The sequence below is a fragment of the Pholis gunnellus genome (genome assembly GCF_910591455.1).
Source record: "Pholis gunnellus genome assembly, chromosome: 16".
Taxonomy (NCBI): domain Eukaryota; kingdom Metazoa; phylum Chordata; class Actinopteri; order Perciformes; family Pholidae; genus Pholis; species Pholis gunnellus.
The window spans coordinates 7,057,045-7,073,662 of record NC_136543.1 but is presented as its reverse complement, the minus strand read 5'-3'; the positions used below and the strand labels follow the sequence as shown (position 1 = coordinate 7,073,662).

General features: G+C 46.0%; 1 protein-coding gene across 3 annotated transcripts in view; it reads left to right on the top strand.

Annotated features, from left to right (window-relative positions):
• LOC306708118 (RNA-binding motif, single-stranded-interacting protein 3) overlaps nucleotides 1–16,618 on the top strand; it is a gene marked incomplete at its 3' end in the record, with an annotated part of 180,058 nt that overhangs the window by 60,254 nt on the left and 103,186 nt on the right. For all 3 annotated transcript variants that reach the window (XM_079175841.1, XM_079175839.1, XM_079175840.1), the window contains exon 4: nucleotides 6,604–6,695. In XM_079175841.1, coding sequence (XP_079031967.1) covers nucleotides 6,604–6,695 — 92 coding nt within the window. The remainder of the gene's footprint in view (nucleotides 1–6,603; nucleotides 6,696–16,618) is intronic.

The following is a 16,618-nucleotide window of genomic DNA, read 5'->3' as shown; positions in this document are numbered from 1 at the left end:
TGGACAGTGCAACAAGAGACATCAGCAGAAAACAGAACAAGTACAATAAATAGTCAAACAGTAAAGGTATAATAAATGAGTAAATCGCAAAACAAAAGCTAAAGATACAACATAATCACAATGAGTGGTTGAATATTAACACACATACAGTATGAGGTAGAAAATATGAGGGGTTGATATTGCACATACGTACATTGCATTGATATTGATATTGCACATGAATGAATGAATAAGTAAAAAAAGAATTATGTATGTGTACGTGTGTGTGTTTGTGAATGTGTGTGTGTACACACACGCATTCACAAACACACACACACACACACAGTCACACACACACACACACACACACACCAGAGTTTAGTGGAGGGTCGCCACAAAATGTATCATCAGTCACCACTGGTGGTGCAGGATGAATGGAGAAGGACAGAGGAATGTAGTCCCAGCTAGGATGCTCTCCTCTGGGTTTGGAGTGAGTGGGACCACGGCGGTCTTGACTTGGCCGCAGTTAGTCATGGATGCCATCTCGCTATTTAACCCCCCCCCCCCCCGTCCCCCGTCCCCCGTCCCCCGTCCCCCCCCGTCCCCCCGTCCCGTCAGTGTTTGCACAGCTCACCGCGGCCTCACACAAGCACCACCCGCCCCCCCTGCAGGGCAGAGAGGCCGGGCAAACCCCCAAACTGACCAGAGACATCTATAAATGTGCAAGAGCGATAACATATTTTTGGATGTATGGAGGTTTCTTTTTGAATTGTTTCTGTGAGGTCAAAACTTTCTTTCCCTTCATGACCACAGAGACCAATTATTTTATTTTACATAAAACATATTTGTATCATTAGTTCACCTTTTATTATATGATTATTCACTTAATCAATTAGTCTAAATGAGTCCAGAAAAATAGAGAATATTTCTCTCTCTTAATTGATTGACAGCCATCAATTAATTATTTTAGTCATTTATCACGGAAAAAATCAAATATTTGCTGGTTCGAGTTTCGCAAATGTGAGAATGCTGTGCTTTACTCTGTTATAGATCATTGTAAACTGAGTATATTTGGGTTTTGGAATGTTTATTATATTATATATATTTATTATAATGTCCATTTCAATGTTGTTTTTTCACGGTTTATAAACTATATTACTAAAACGACAAATGAATGGTTAGCTGCAGCTCTAAACGTCTCACTTGAGAAGTGGGAACCGCTGAATACTTGGCTTTCTTTCCTTGATAAATGACTCCATTCTGAAAAATAATGATCAATTAATTTACATTTCATCAACAAATGTATGAATTGACTAATCATTTCAGCACCTCATGCTGCTGCACACACTGAATTGACTCGCAAAAATACAAAGTCACATGTTGGCGAGGTTTTAACAATGAACGTACTGTAGGACGGAACGTGATGCGGCGCTGCGGCCGCACCATGAATCATAAGAATCATATTACAGGCATTGTTATGCATATTTGTCCATGGTGCGGCGCATCTATCTCCTCCATTAACCGTAATTACTTTTATACATGCAAACTACGAATTAAGATTGGTGTAACCGCGATGATTAATCTCCCATGTGCGACAGCAGCTTCAGTCCTCCTCTTGATGACTCACAAGGACGCAAACAATTACACTGTTTGCCCCGTTCGCCATTGTAATGCTCCGTGACTTGCCGTTGATTCATTATTCATACTTAGGGCGTTATTATTCCATTGTATGCTGTGCAAAATGGGATCATTAGCGCTGAATATTAGAATGTGAAAAATGGAAAAATATTGGGGGAAATTGGTGGTGGATGTAGTGGCTAGGAAACCCCAAACAATCCCGACTATTAGCAGATAAAAAATGGTAATTTCCCCAGAAGTAATTAGGATTAGCATAATTTGACGGCGCATGAATGATGCGTGGATGATTGATACGTCGATACACGCACTGTAATGAGTCCCTTATCTCCGCTCTCCACGGAAGACTTTTGTGCTGAGCGTAGCCCGAGGTGCCATCATCTATAGTCCTACACCTCCGTTAGAGAGCGCCCTGCCTCACACACACACACACACACACACACACACATCCATGCGAGCACAGTCAGTGGGCCCGCAGTAGAGTAGAAGCAGTGGTAGCATAGCACCATCCTGTAGCAACTGATTGAAGATGGTCCTTTTATCTTGACAGGCTCCCTGTTAAAGCCAGACCAGGAAATATGATATGGCAGCTCATGTTCTCTTTATTCCTCTCAGAGAGACAGTCAGTGTGTCTGTACATACAGTGTGTGTGTGTGTGTGTGTGTGTGTGTGTATGTGGGCTCGAGTCACAGTGTGCGTGCGCACATTAGTGTGCAGCTGCACACCATTATCAGCGGCCACGTATGCAGTCAGTCACTGTGAGACGCTTTTAAGTGACAGCTATCGATTGGATGTTTGTGTTGTTGCAGAGGCTTCAAAGCAACACCTTGCCCTCTGCATCCCACTTAAGATGGGAAGCCGCATTGAATACAGTAGGAGGACAGCATGTACTCGCTTCCAGGAAACACACTCCTCTGTGTGTGTGTGTGTGTGTGTGTGCGAGTGCGGGTGTTGTTAAAAGAACGTGTGAGATGCGATGTCTTCAATCGAGTGTAGCGTTTCTTGACCTCACGCTTCTTCTTCACAACTCAAAAGGCTGTTTCTTCTGCTCAATGACAAACCAAACAACATAAATACAGTAGCGGCACCTGCAAACACACACACACACACACACACGTAGACACAGTACCTGGTAACACACTGGATAAATCAAGACACCTTCAGCGAATCAAACCAACAGCGGCTGGAGCTACAGCCAATCAAAAGACTTCACATTCAATTACAAGAGCCACTATGTCTCAAACCTTATATGGATATTTCAATTTTACTTAAGTTTAATAAATATTTGCTAAGGGACCGGCAGAATACACACTTGGCATTGGTTTAGACCCATGGACGTTTGGTCCAACTGGTAATGACCAACAAGGATTCATTTAAGTCATATTTATTCTGCAGTGACACAAGCAAGCTAAGCTAGCTGGTGTCCAATATCCGAGTGGAATGCACAGTGGGTCCTCCCAGATAATGAATATTAACGGGACATAATGTCTTCAGTTGCTCACGGTACATAACCAAAAAGAAAGGCGGGAAACAAATCAAACCCAATCCTAAATCTGAATATATCTGAAGCGTGTAAACCTACACTTTGCTCTTTAAACTGTGAGAGATGAGCCACTTAACGTCTGTGGTCTGTCACAAGTATTGAAGCAGAGGAGCTCACACACACACACACACACACACACACACACACACACACACACATAGAAAGATTCAGAATGTCCCATCACCTCCGCAGCCATTCTGTCTGATAAAAGCACAAATAGACTCGCGCTGTCTCCATGTCTCTCAATGATTATGTTTTATTTCAACAAAACAAGCCTTTAACAGCTTTTGCCCGGTGGCTGCGCATTATGCCACATTATACACTCATTATGCGTATATTTCTGCTACAGTAACTGCACAGGGGAAGAAGAGCAAACTGGAACTGTTACTGGAGGCAGCTATGTAGCCGAGTGTGGAGCCAGCCCTCCTCGCTGCATTCAGCTGACTCCAGATAAGCCCCGCTTCCCTCACGCCCGCCTTTCTGTTGAACCCGCCCTTTCTCTCGCTCTCTTCCTCCCTGCCTCCCCCTCACCTCTTCATCCATTCAGAGCTGTCTGAATATAGGTCAGCATTCTCTAAAATCCTCATCCTGCTGAAAGTTTGATAAGTGCACTCCAGGTGGTCGTGGGGCGAATATTAAATTTGTAATTGGGGGGGGGGGGTCCCAGGTATATTCAGATTATTAGAGAGAACCAGCCGGCGCCCAGAGGGCCGCAGTAACAATCGGTGTGGTTCTCTTGATGTGATTTTAATATGTTCTTAGATCTGCAGAGAATCATTTGTCTCTTTTATGTAAAGGGTTAGTTCACCCAAATTATAAACAACAACAACAAAGCGCTTACCTCTGGTTGTGTGTAGCCATGCAGGTATTTTTATACATTTTTTTTACCCACGAAAGATCCATCTCTGGGTTTTCTGCCTCCGTCCCGGTGGAACTGAGGTGAAAGGCGTTTTTTTGTTTTTGCGGTGCTCACAGCGATGAATTGCATTTAAAAGATTCACCGGTGACGTGTCTGTACACGGACATGTGACAAGTTAAAGGGACAACCCTGAACATAGAATGTGTTCCATACGGGGGGGGGGGGGGGGGTCAGTGAACAACAATGATGTGAGGAAAATGCCAAACGCCTTCACGGTCACCAGATCTCACTCTCACTGGAAAAAGCTCAGCAGTCTTGAGAGGACGGTGGCCGGAAAACTTTCCTCTGCTGACTGACAGAAATGTACTGGACGAAAATTGATTTCAAGTCGGCTCCGTGAGGAGTTTACGGAAAGACCAACGGTGTTGTTTCCATGTATGGATCGACAGATTGTATTCGGCGGATGCCTAATGTGGAGCAAAGTCTTATGCGAAACAGTCGGCCTTACTCAAATGCTGTAGACGGTAGATTTTAAAGAAACGAGTTACAAAAAAACACTACCCACACGGATTGCCCTTGACACGGCACTCCTCACCTCCACCGTCATCAGAAACACCAAAAGAGGGAATTTATTTTGGCCTGTGTATTTTGGTTCCTCCAGTAGAGTTCAGTCTGTGCCGAGGCACATTTTGTGGGAAGCCCAAAATCGAACAAAGACACTCGATGTGATGATGGTAGTTTATCTGTAATCTCATGGAAACTGTACACAGCGCGGTGGATGGATTATAAACAGAAACAGGGAGGCTGCTTTCAGTTTCACCAAAAGCCAAAATTCAATTCACCTCAGTTGTATTTGGGAGGAAATCTTTAAAAACCTGGCCAAAGGAAATCCACTAAATGATCTGCATGGTTAGATAAGGCAAGGCAGAAAATATGTCTGTGTTTCTTATTTTGTTGAAAGCGACCCTCCAAAATAAAATGACTTTTTTAATAAACTCCTCTTATGTGAGTTTTGCTTTCTTGAAATACTGTATTAAATAAATGCATTGAATTAAATATGATATTAAATTAGCTGCTTTCTACATTTTTAAAGAAAGGGTACATTTTTGTGTTGAATCCTTTCGCTCTCGCTCTTCATATTTCCACAATTAAAGAGCCGCCCCTCCCAGCTCCACTCTAACAGCTGGCCGTTAATCAGTCCTCGCACTTGATTTCTCTTCCGCCACAGGTTATAATTTTCACATTGCTCCACACGCCTTCGCCGCCAACCGACAGGAAAATGACCCCAACCCCTCACCACCACACAGACACACACACACAGACACACACACACACCCACGATGTCTGAAAAAGTGAGATGTTCTTTCTTTTTTTTTTTGTGAGAAAAAAACCGCAGGGTGAGAAAGTGAGGCGTTAACGTGCACGCGCGTGCTCATACGCGTGTTAGCGCGCAATCGTCTGTGACATGATGGGGTAACCACAGCAGCCAGCCTCCCCCCGCCTCACACCCATTATCCTTTTCTAATTACACTTTCCCTCTGAAACAGTGGATCATAGGGCACCCATTGACTGCTTTTAATCCGCCACCAAATTTTAATTAACACAGACGTGACCCCCCCCCCCCCCCCCCCTCGTCTCCGATACATCCCGGAGAACGTCGGGATCACAATAACTCATAAATCACAGCCGCAGATTTCATTCCCTTCCGCTTTCCTCTGGTGATGGATTTCCAGATGGGGGCTGGTGTCTGGTGATGTCTGAAAAAAAATCAGAGGGGGGGGGGGGGGGGGGGGGTGAGAGACTTTGAGAGAGAGTGTTTTAGAGACCGGAGAGGGACAAAGACGGTATAAGTAGGTGGACAGAAAGGCTCCGTTTGAGAAAGATAAGTGTTTATGTGTATGTAAGAGAGACGGCAGCATCTCCGGTGCTGTCGCTGTCGACCTTTGAGAGATTTGCTACCGAGGAGAGGATTACACCAGGATGTGACATGAGGCTGTGCTAAATACGCCGGGTGTTGAGGAAACGTCACAGCCTCAGAAAATCAAAAGGCCGAACGAGTATGAAAATGAGCACATGCGTGCGTTATCCCTTTAACCACGGACGTTTCCGAAAACATGCGTACGAGTTGTCATTAAACCACGAGGAAGAACAGCGATGGTCTGTGTTCTTGATTCTCACGCTACTCGGCGCGTGTGTGTTTTTGTTTGCGTATCTGTGTGTGTGTGTGTGTGTGTGTGTGTGTGTGTGTGTGTGTGTGTGTGTGTGTGTGTGTGTGTGTGTGTGTGTGTGTGTGTGTGGAGGTGGAGGTGGGCAGGGTGCCGGGGTTTGTTATTACTAAATCGCTCATCCATGCTACTAATTAAGATGCATAGCATCCCCCAATGAACGTCAGTGTTGCTAATTATCAAACAATGTAGTGCTCACCAGATATGAGAACTGGCAGCCTCTGTAGTCATGTTACCAACCTATTACTGCTACAATTACCAAGTGCCTGTCAGTCTCCTTGTTAGTCATCGGCCTTCATTTCGTCTCTACTAATGCCTGACTTTCTTTCTCCCTCCCTCCCTCCCTTCTTTTCTCTCTCCAGGCTATGGCTTTGTGGATTTTGACAGCCCAGCTGCAGCACAGAAGGCCGTGTCGTCTCTCAAAGCCACTGGGGTGCAGGCCCAAATGGCCAAGGTAAGGAGTGTTTAAAAACAACTTAGCGCCGCCACTTCCCCTTGCATTATCATTAGCACTTTTGTTGCGCGTCTCGCTCCCTCCGGGGATTTAATACTGTGCACTTATCACGCTTCATAGACTTTGATGGATCGGAAAGCTCCCCCCAAACTGGTTTTGTCCATGAACACACACTTTTATAGAAAGTCATTTTCCGCATAGCTTTGCTGTTTAATGACTAACTCGCTCACTCTAATACAAGAAGGCTCTTAAATGTGGGCTTATAAGTGTGTTTGTATGGCTATATGACAAGCTGGGAGGCGACTGCGGTGCCCGTTTTATCTAACCGGCTCTCTGTGCCGGGGGCAAAGCTGCAGTCTCGCACAACCCAGCATCGAGACTCTGTCCTGCACATGCGGGTCCCTCGTTTCATCCGCGGGAGCATGTGCGTCCGTGGCATCCTTCCACGGCAAACGGACTCGGGTGCCAGCACGCAAGCTGTGCCCGGCTGTAACTAAAGATTGACCAGCCGCTCGTCCCGTGTCGCGCAGTGTTATTAGCCCGCTAAAGTGGAAGCAGATGAGACGAGCTGTTTGAGTTGGACAAAGAGGGCCCCAGTGAGTTGCACAACGGAGCCGGGTTGACAGACATAGACGCACATTGGAGAGGTGTGGCTATGAGTGAGAACACACGGGCCGGGGTCGTGTGCTTATTCGCCCTTGAACCTCAGGATCTTGTAGCGGATATTAAGATCGGTTCTTGTTGCGTATTTGGCTGTCCCCAAAGGAACATCAGCTCCATTCTAAATGTATGCCGGCCCTCGGTCCAGGCTGGCAGCTGTCCTTTCCGCATCTGTCTTTTCTAAATCTTTCATTCCCTCGCTGCTGTAGCGAGTCTCATCACAGACTTTAAGCACAGCGGGGCTCTCTCTCCGGACATCTATGATAGACGAGCCCACATGGCTAAACCAGGCTATTTCTGTACCAGCCCAGGATTTGCTGCTGTCAGAATATTTGAATAGGTGAGCAAAATGTCAGTAGCATTAAAGCAATGAATATGCTGATGACTATGAGTGATTTTCTCAGCATTTGATCTGATCCAGAAACCCAAACCCCCCCCCTCCCCTCCCTCCCCCCTCCCGCCCCCCTCCTTGAAGCCAAAGAAGCCCCGATGAGACGGAGCGGCGGCGACGGCGCCAGCGCAGATGACAGAATTGATGATAACGATGAAGGTGGCAATTATTCTGATCAAATGGGATGAGATCTGACAGGAGGAGATGATATTCCGTGCGGTGCTCAGGTGCGCCATTTCTCAAATGCACCATTTGGCCGTTTCCTCTCCCCCACCAGTGTCCTTCTTCCAATATTTATAAGAGGCCAGCCTCTCAGAATACAGATAAGACGCCCGTGCTCTTTGCCCGGGTTTATTTTCACAACCCCTACTTTGCATCACTCCCCTTTTCTCAGTCAATATGTTCATGAGAGAGGTCTGGCGTCCCAAATCTAAAGAGCTTGACCTTTTTAAGGATGTTTGTTTGCATAGGTGTGCATGTGTGCGCACATTCACAAAATCATTTCCTATTAGCATTTCTGTATAATAGTTTTTTTTTTGGTGTGATGATCCATTGTTCTGTTCACACAAATAGAAAGGCCAGCTTTCTGCGCCGGAGCTCTGTGCTTTTATCACACTTGTGAGAGACATTAAGGAGTAGTTTGCTTTTATGGACTCCCTCTCCGTCGCTGTGATGTCTCTTTACCAGGTATCGCTCCCATCACTCTATCGGGTCCTCTACCTTGCCCCCTCTCCGTTCTCTCGAACCCCTCATCGCCGTTTCCTCTTCACATTCGTAAAAAACACATTTGTATTCCCGTCCACCGCGTGTTCCCCTGCCAGATATGCAGCGAGTGCAATTTATTCCCATCAATAATTAACAGCGGGCCTTCTTTGTGTCTGCCTACCTGCCAAGGTGTCTCTGACACCCTCCTCTCTCCGTCATGGCGGAGCCGCGTTCCCCTGACGGGGGCCGGATGAAAAGCCCAGGTGCGCTTCGGGGAAGGTGTAAATCGCAAAGACGATTGCCAACACCACAGACGACTTCCACAATAAGAGCATTCAGCCTCGTTCGCTCACTCCCCCAGCTCCATTTTGTCACATATATCTCTCCACAACAAAGTAATAAACGAATAGCAAGTCGGAGCCAGAGGCTTTGCGCTCATTAAATAAAACCGTCACGGTAATCAAGTTGCGCCTTTTTTCCCCAGCCTTGACGCCATTAAAACGCTTTTATTAAGGTGCCTTATTTTAAGCACAGCTGCATAGGAGGCACGAAGAGAGAAACCGATGGGGAAGAGGGAAAGCGTCACTTGATTTCCTCTTCTTCCTCCGATGTAACACCCTGCTGTCTCGCTCCTCTTACTCCCCTTGGAATTTGAAATACCAAGGCAGCAGAGATGAAACATTGCCTTCCTTTTGTCTTGCCCTCCCCCGGGGACGGTGACAGCGAGAGGGAGGAGAGGAGCCATAATTAAGATACCTAAAGGACACTTCCCCCCTGCACCTCCCTTCCTGTCACTCACCTCTACACAAGTCACAGATAAGAGCACTTAGCATAGGTGTGTAGTGTGTGTGTGTGTGTTTGAGTGTATATCTGTGTGAGTGCAAGTCTGTGCGTGTATCTATGTGTGTGTGTGTGTGTGTGTGTGTGTGTGTGTGTGTCTGTATACACAGTACACAAGGATTCTATTTTGTGTGTATATTCACACAAACAAATAGACATTTGAGAGGTTTTTGATTTAGGTCATGTTACCTCTCCGACAAAATTACATTCCCATAAAACTAAACTGCATTCTCTATTATGTTTGGAGGGAATTATATAATTTAGTGAATATTTTCTCCCAGGCTACGGTCATAGTTTTTGATGTTGTGAATAAAAACAAAACGAAAATGCAACAGACTACTTGGTTGGGTTAATTAAAAGATCAGGGTTTGACTGGAAATGAGTACGGCCCTACATTAATAGTTTAGTTTGTCATTTTGGTGCCCCTCTCCTGCCTGTAGAGCCCAGAGGGGATTAGCCTAGCTTAGCATTAAGACTGGATGCTAGAAGATTAAACAAACAAGAGTTTGCAAGTGTTTATTAGATGCTTGTTTGGTGTATTTTTTTTAACTCCGGAGAGAATCGGGCTAGCAGTTTCTACCTCTTTCTCGTCTTTATGCTAAGCTAAGCTAACAGCCTCTCAGATCGAGCCCCATAATCAGAGCCAAGACATGAGAGTGGCATTGATCTTCTCATCGAGCCTTTGGAAACAAGGCCGATAAGTACTTACCAAAATGTAACCATCCTACTGTATATACGGCAGGATAATAGGTCAAGACATCTGTGTATCTAAAAACATATTCCATGCATTTAACAAAAACGTGTGTGTGTGTGTGTGTGTGTGTGTGTGTGAGAGAGAGAGAGACATTGAGTACAGGCACACATTTGCCTCCTCACACCTTGGACTCCATTCTCCATGTCACTTTGTTCAGGTAGCTTTCTCCCGAACTGTGAAAACTGACACGTGGAGCAGACAGAATGATAACAGGTAAACGCCGCGTCGAGCTTCGCCGATGCAAACCTGTCAAACCAGCCGCTCGCCTCACTCTCCGCAGGCTGCCATTTTCCCCTTGAGCCAATCAGACTGAATTATGGGAAGGGCGCCCTCGATTGTGGTGTCTGTGTCGGAGAGGTAATTCCGCCTGACAGCTGCTTGCTTTCAGACAACAGCCAGTCTTTATGGAAATCATCCCTCCCTTTTCTCGCTGCAGTCGGCTTTCTGCTGATAACAGCCCGGATGAAAACAAAGCTGTCCTTTTTCTACTTTTTTTTTTTTTTTTTTCCTCTCTCTCTCTCTCTCTCTCTCTCTGTGTGGAGAGCCAAGAATTTGCAAAACAACTCTGTAACATCATATGGATTCTGACAATGTACGCCCTGCTTTGATGTTACACACATTAGGGCCAATATAAGCATGAAGCTGACATTTGCTGTCTTTGGATCGGACCCGAAACTCTGTGATGCTCGTGAAGATGCATGTGGTTTTACCTTCAAAGGTAAAATTCCTTTTTGTTTCCTGGCATGTCAAATACGCTTTCCTTCCTCTGTGTTTATTTTATTATTTTGTTCTGGAAGAAAAAAAAAGAAAATCATAAAATTAGTACGTTTCACACTTCCAAATGTCACACAAAGACAGCGCTTATTGTCATTTGACTATGACATTGATTTTGGAGAGGTTTTTTTTCCCCCGATGCCTTGATTTGAAGCAGCAGTGGCTCAGTGGAGTGTGCCTCCTGGTTCCAATGGCCAATATTTATACGGTTCACAGAAGCTACAGGCAGACAGAAAGGCGCTGCTTGCCCTTCACTTCCCATTACAGTGGGGAAATTATGCTAAAAGCGTCATTAAAGTGCCTCCATGAAGTGAATCCCAAATGTTTATGATAACACAGCGCTCGCACCGGCCCATCAACCAGTAGTCACCAGCGGATGCTTCAGACGGTTTAACGGTGTGAAGCCAACCGGAGTGTTCGGTCCTCCCGCACCCTCTCATTTATTCCCACTACCTTTCACTTGCTCCGTCTCCCCCGGCCTGTCTTCTCCTTCCTCTCTCCCGGGGAAGATTTCCTGTCAATATTGCATTTATATTCATGCGAGAAAGCACGGATCCCCCTCTGGGTGGTCTGCAGTCAGTCAGCAGTCTCCTTATTATGCTTTAAAGGTGACTCCTCTGACGCCTTAGCTCCGTTCACACCGGGGAGCCCACGGTGCGGCTCAACATAGGGTGACCTCTGGGCGATGATCAAAAGGGGGATGGCTGACGGGGCCGTTACAGCTAAACCCCCCCCCCCCCTCCCCTCCCTCCCCCCAAGCATTGGTTTAATCTGGGGAGAACATAATAGGGGGAGATGCATTGTATCGCGAATACAGCGGGATAATTGGACAGACTTTGGGGGATACAGGTGCTCACTCAGCAGCATCGTTCACCTCTCCGTTCGATGTTCGCCACCTTGAACGCCAGGCCATTTCCCCTCTGACATCCACCGCGGTGTTCATTCGCGAAGCATATGGTGTCAAAGCGCAGTGCGGCTTCGAGAGACTGTGTAGCATAAAGCTAATCATACTTTACCTACATATAGGCATCCTGTTGATCCCCTATTCCCTTGGCTTGGCTTGCTTAAGTTTTCTTTTCAATAAATCAGCAGATACGTTTGTCAGTTTAAACAATTTTCCAGTTGTAGGATTGAGTTTACGCCGTTTTTTCAGTGTTGTTTCAACAGGCCTGAGACGCTGCTATTTTGTCCCGCCCAGCATAAAGGTAGGCACGTGGACACGATTGAAGGAAATGGTTGAAATATCTGCAGTGCGGTGCAGACGATCTCACTCCATGGAAGGGGAAAAAAAAAGAAAAGATACAATCACTTGCCAATGTGTCATTTGGTAGCTGCGCCCCGGCTGAGCACACAGTCCCCCTCCCTCTGCTCCCCCCGCAGAAGTGATAGTTTTGAAGGGCAAAGCCGGTGAGAGTGAGACGGACCATCTGACGAGCGCCGGCTCCCGAGCACCTCCGTTGGCTTCCGCTGTCTCCGTCGTCTAATTACGCTTCAATCATCCGCGGGAGCTCTGCGTGCGGTAAATTATTTCGCCGAGCAGTGCGGAGACGTGCCGCCGAGCTGCGAGCATGAGAGGGAGTGAGAAACGGAGGCTAAGTAGAAAAATCAGTGAGAGCTGGAGTGGGGAAAAAAAAAGAGAAGAAAAAACAACCCCCCAAAAAAAAAAAAGATGGAAGCTAAAGAGGTTGGGAAAGAGTGTGAGAAAAATGAAGTTGAGAGGGAGACAAAGAGTGAAAGATACTGTGGAAACGGAGAGGGCTGGAAGGCGCGAGGGAGAGGACTGCCTGCCTCAGACGGCCTGTACAGCAGGAGGCAGGCCAGCACTAATGAACAAAGTCACAAACTTATCACTAACGAGGAAGAGAAAGGACGAGGATAACTGGCAACAGACAGCATCCGCATAGCTAATCCTGCAGTAGATGCTGCTGTGTGAAACTTACACAGATAGAGGAATCATGTGGGTATTATTGCAGTGTCTGCCTAACACTTACAGTCTGTCTTTTGGCTCCTTTTTTCGCATGTGGTGTTATTGGTTTCCACTGTAGCAGCAAAAAAGGGGATCTAATTAAAGTACAATTTAGAGCGGTTGTATTTATGTGTGTGTGAATACGCTCTGTTCTGTTCCCAAAATGTTGCTCCAAAATAGCCTCGTGTTCGAAATTGTAGTGTTGAAAGAGAACAGCGAAGGCCTGGATTCTCTGTAAATCCACCGCTGCCGTGCTTGCTTTGAAGCAAACATAAACGTGGCTCTGTAATGGCCACAGTGTGCAGTTATTAGAATGCCTTTGATGTGGCAACTGTGCCAACCTGCTCGCCGTCTCCGTGAATTGATCTGGCTCAATTAGCGGGGGGGGGGGGGGGGCCCCGCGAGGGACGGCGTTCAAAGGGCCGGGTTTCCACGCTCCGCACTGACACACAGGTGAAACGCTTTGCATTCAGTTACTCGTTACCCCCACCACCACCACCACCACCACCACCACCACCACCAAGAGGGGTGCGAGGCAATTTCCCGCTGCCACGGGCCGATTTAGGAGAACAGCAATCCTCACCACAGTCCAATCACTCACTATCTACTGGACGTGTGCTCGTGTTTATAATCTTTACGTGTGCGCCGTACACAATCGCCCTTCCTCTTTTCCCTGATTCAGCTGACCCGTATCAATTTGTCTTCATCAGTCATGCCAATTAACTCTGGGATTAGATTCCTCACAGCCAGGCACCCCCCCCCCCCCCCCCCCCCCCCGGTCCTCCCTGTGTCCCTCCATCCATACGCACTTACCTCCGCTATACAGTGCTGTCACCGCGCACGGTACTGACGTTAAAAACTCAACAGCCGCACCGGGCCTCTCAGCATTCGGGGCTACGAGAGCAGGCTGTCGATGTACATAAAGCGAGCGCACTGAGCACCTTTCTTTCAATGCATTTTATGTGTCAGAAATACTACTTCAAGGCTACTTACTTTCTATCCCCCGAGGAACTGTAATTTTTACCTTGAGTGCTGCTCATGAACCCTATTTTTTTTGTCAGCTTCCTTTGTGCTGCGTTCGTATATCTGGCCTCGGAAATACATTTTAAAAAAAAAACCTGCCTCATCCACCTTAACACTAAAGAAGATGGTGCATCCGTCGGTGACTGGAAAGCACCAGGTGTATAGCTGGTGGCAGAGAGGACAAGATAACGGCACACCTGCTCTCACACACACACACACACACACACACACACATATATATAGATAGTATCAAAGAAACCGTAAATCATTAGATTACATGCAAAGATGTGGCATCACAAAGCATGTGACATGCATGCATGAATGCAGCAGTGATGAATATTTTCACTCCTCTCTCTGCAAGCTTTCACACAGAAATGACATTCAATATGCTTTTGCATAGTTTTGTATTATTTTTAAGATCCACTTTGCAACACCAAGGCCAAGATGCTTTTTTTTTTTTTTACTTATTCATTCATGTATTAATTTGACTGAATTAGGTGGAGTTTTAGCAGCAGGTTGCACACACTGCAGAAACACGTGGTGCAGTGGCCGTATTGGATCTTTTTTTATTCTAGTATATCAAAGATTTGTGTGTTCTGTGAATGATCTCTGACACAAGGGATGAAAAAAATCCCAAATGTTGAGAAATATCTTTAAAAAAAGAGGACAGACGGTGACGACACTAACGTGAACGGAGATGGCAGACAATGAGAAATGCTTACAAAGAACAGAATTCAGTGGGTCAAGATCGGATACTTTCTCGTATTTCACTAATTATCGGATGTTTCATTTTGAGCACGATGTGAAGAAACTAAAGCGTACAGTTCCTGTCCTTATTACATTGTTATATATGCTTGTAAATCAAGTGTCGTGTCTTAATGCCACTTTGAAAACTACACATTTAAGGAACAAACTACATATTTGCAGTCGCAGTACTTTTTGAGAGTGTGAACTACTTCTACACGCACACACAGACTCAAAGTGACTAAATCATCGGGCCACGCATCTTTAATTCACCAGAAGATTTCATTTGATTAATGCAGCCTTTCTACCGCAGCGGCACAGGTCTGTACGCTAACTTTAAGCCACTGCTTACATCCAGTCGCACGCTTGTGTGAGTCCACATTCCCATCGCACTGAGAGTCACTCCACATAGATCATGTTTAATGGTAGTGCTGGGTGCTGTAGCAGATCAGAGCCTGTATCAGTGCTCACACTCAGAGCTGCACTTCAACAGAGTGGCAAACTGGGAGGTGCTGTTTTCCCAATTCTATGTTCCCGTTTCAGTCGTGTTTTGAGACGGTATCCTCGGCGTTACTCAACATAGAAACACGAGACTCCCGGTCGGGTGATGTAGCGGTCTCATAGGTTCATGTCAGGATCACCGGTTTGAATTATTTCCACTTTTTTACTGTGTTTTTCCGTAGTATTCGGATGGCGGACAAGTTTAAATGAAAAAATACCCATGAGCCTCGGCCACCGGTCAGAGGTAGTGAATTTAAAACGCTTACTTGTTACAGTTGAGGACAAAAACAATTGACCCAGGATTGATTTAGTTTCCTCAACACTGTTGTCTTTAGTTAGTGGCGTATGTAACAGTATTTAAAGCTCAGCGGTCTACTTCGCTGGACTTGTACTCCTTTGACTTTTTAGTAAAGAACCAGATATTTTCTGCAGTTTATGTTTTAAACATTGTCAAAAAGAAAAAATGAATGAGAGCTTTGATCTCGGAACCAGGAGCGTTAGAAATATCTCGCTCACCAGCTAACCATATTACAGATAGACAGAGAGCACCATGCACTCTTTTTTATATTACATGTATTTGTAAAAAATGTAAGTATTTTTATTTCTGAGTAAATCTATAACTAAAGTGTTTCCTAGCAATAAACCAGCTAATATTCACTTATTAGCCTTTTTCAGATGAACTACATACTATCAGTTCCTTCTCTTTGAGCCAGCTGTCCTCAAATCATTAACTACAACTTTCCTTATTACCACTCCCCCTCTCTTTCCCTCTATCCTCACCCTCCTTTCTCTAATGCACCCCATCGCCCTCTTCAGAGACTTCTACGGGCTTGCCATGTTAAATCACACCGACCGTTTCCATTTGCAGTGGCTTCAATCATATGTGAGTGGTCTGCAGCGAGTCCAGGCAGAGCAGAGCAGAGCAGAGCAGATCAGGGCTCTGTCCTGCTGAGGGTTGATGAACCAGTTCTCTGACACCAACACAGTGCCTCTCTGCCTAATGAGGAAGAGCGAAGCCAGAGTACCGGGTCCCCTTTTCATCCTTTTCATCTCACTGACACTGCTCCCGCGAGTCCCTGTGTATGTGGGTGTGTGTGTGTGTGTGTGAGAGTGTGTGGACACAGCCGTGCAAGCGATAGATAAAGACGGCCAGAGATGGAAACGGAGACGACAAAATATCAAACACCCTTGATGGTGCGAAATGTTTTTTTTTTTTTAGGCTTTAATCCGACTTTCATCTTTTATTGCATGTCAAAGAGATAACGAGAAGAAGTAAAATGCTTTGTCGCTCTGCTGAGACACATAGGAGCGGATCTCTGCCGGGGTCTCAGAGGTCTAAAAGGCCGCGGTCATCGCAGTTTATCTTAAGCTCAGAAAGGGGCCTAGACCTCAGGACACACATAGAGTGTATGTGCACACACACACACACACACACACACACACACACTGTGGAGGGGAGGATGCAGAGGAGAGGAGACGGAGAGAGTTGAGCAGAAAGAGGGCTGGCGCGGAGGATGTTTGCCCTGCGCAGTTCTTCCTCCAGGGCCTGGATGGAGTAAGAGATG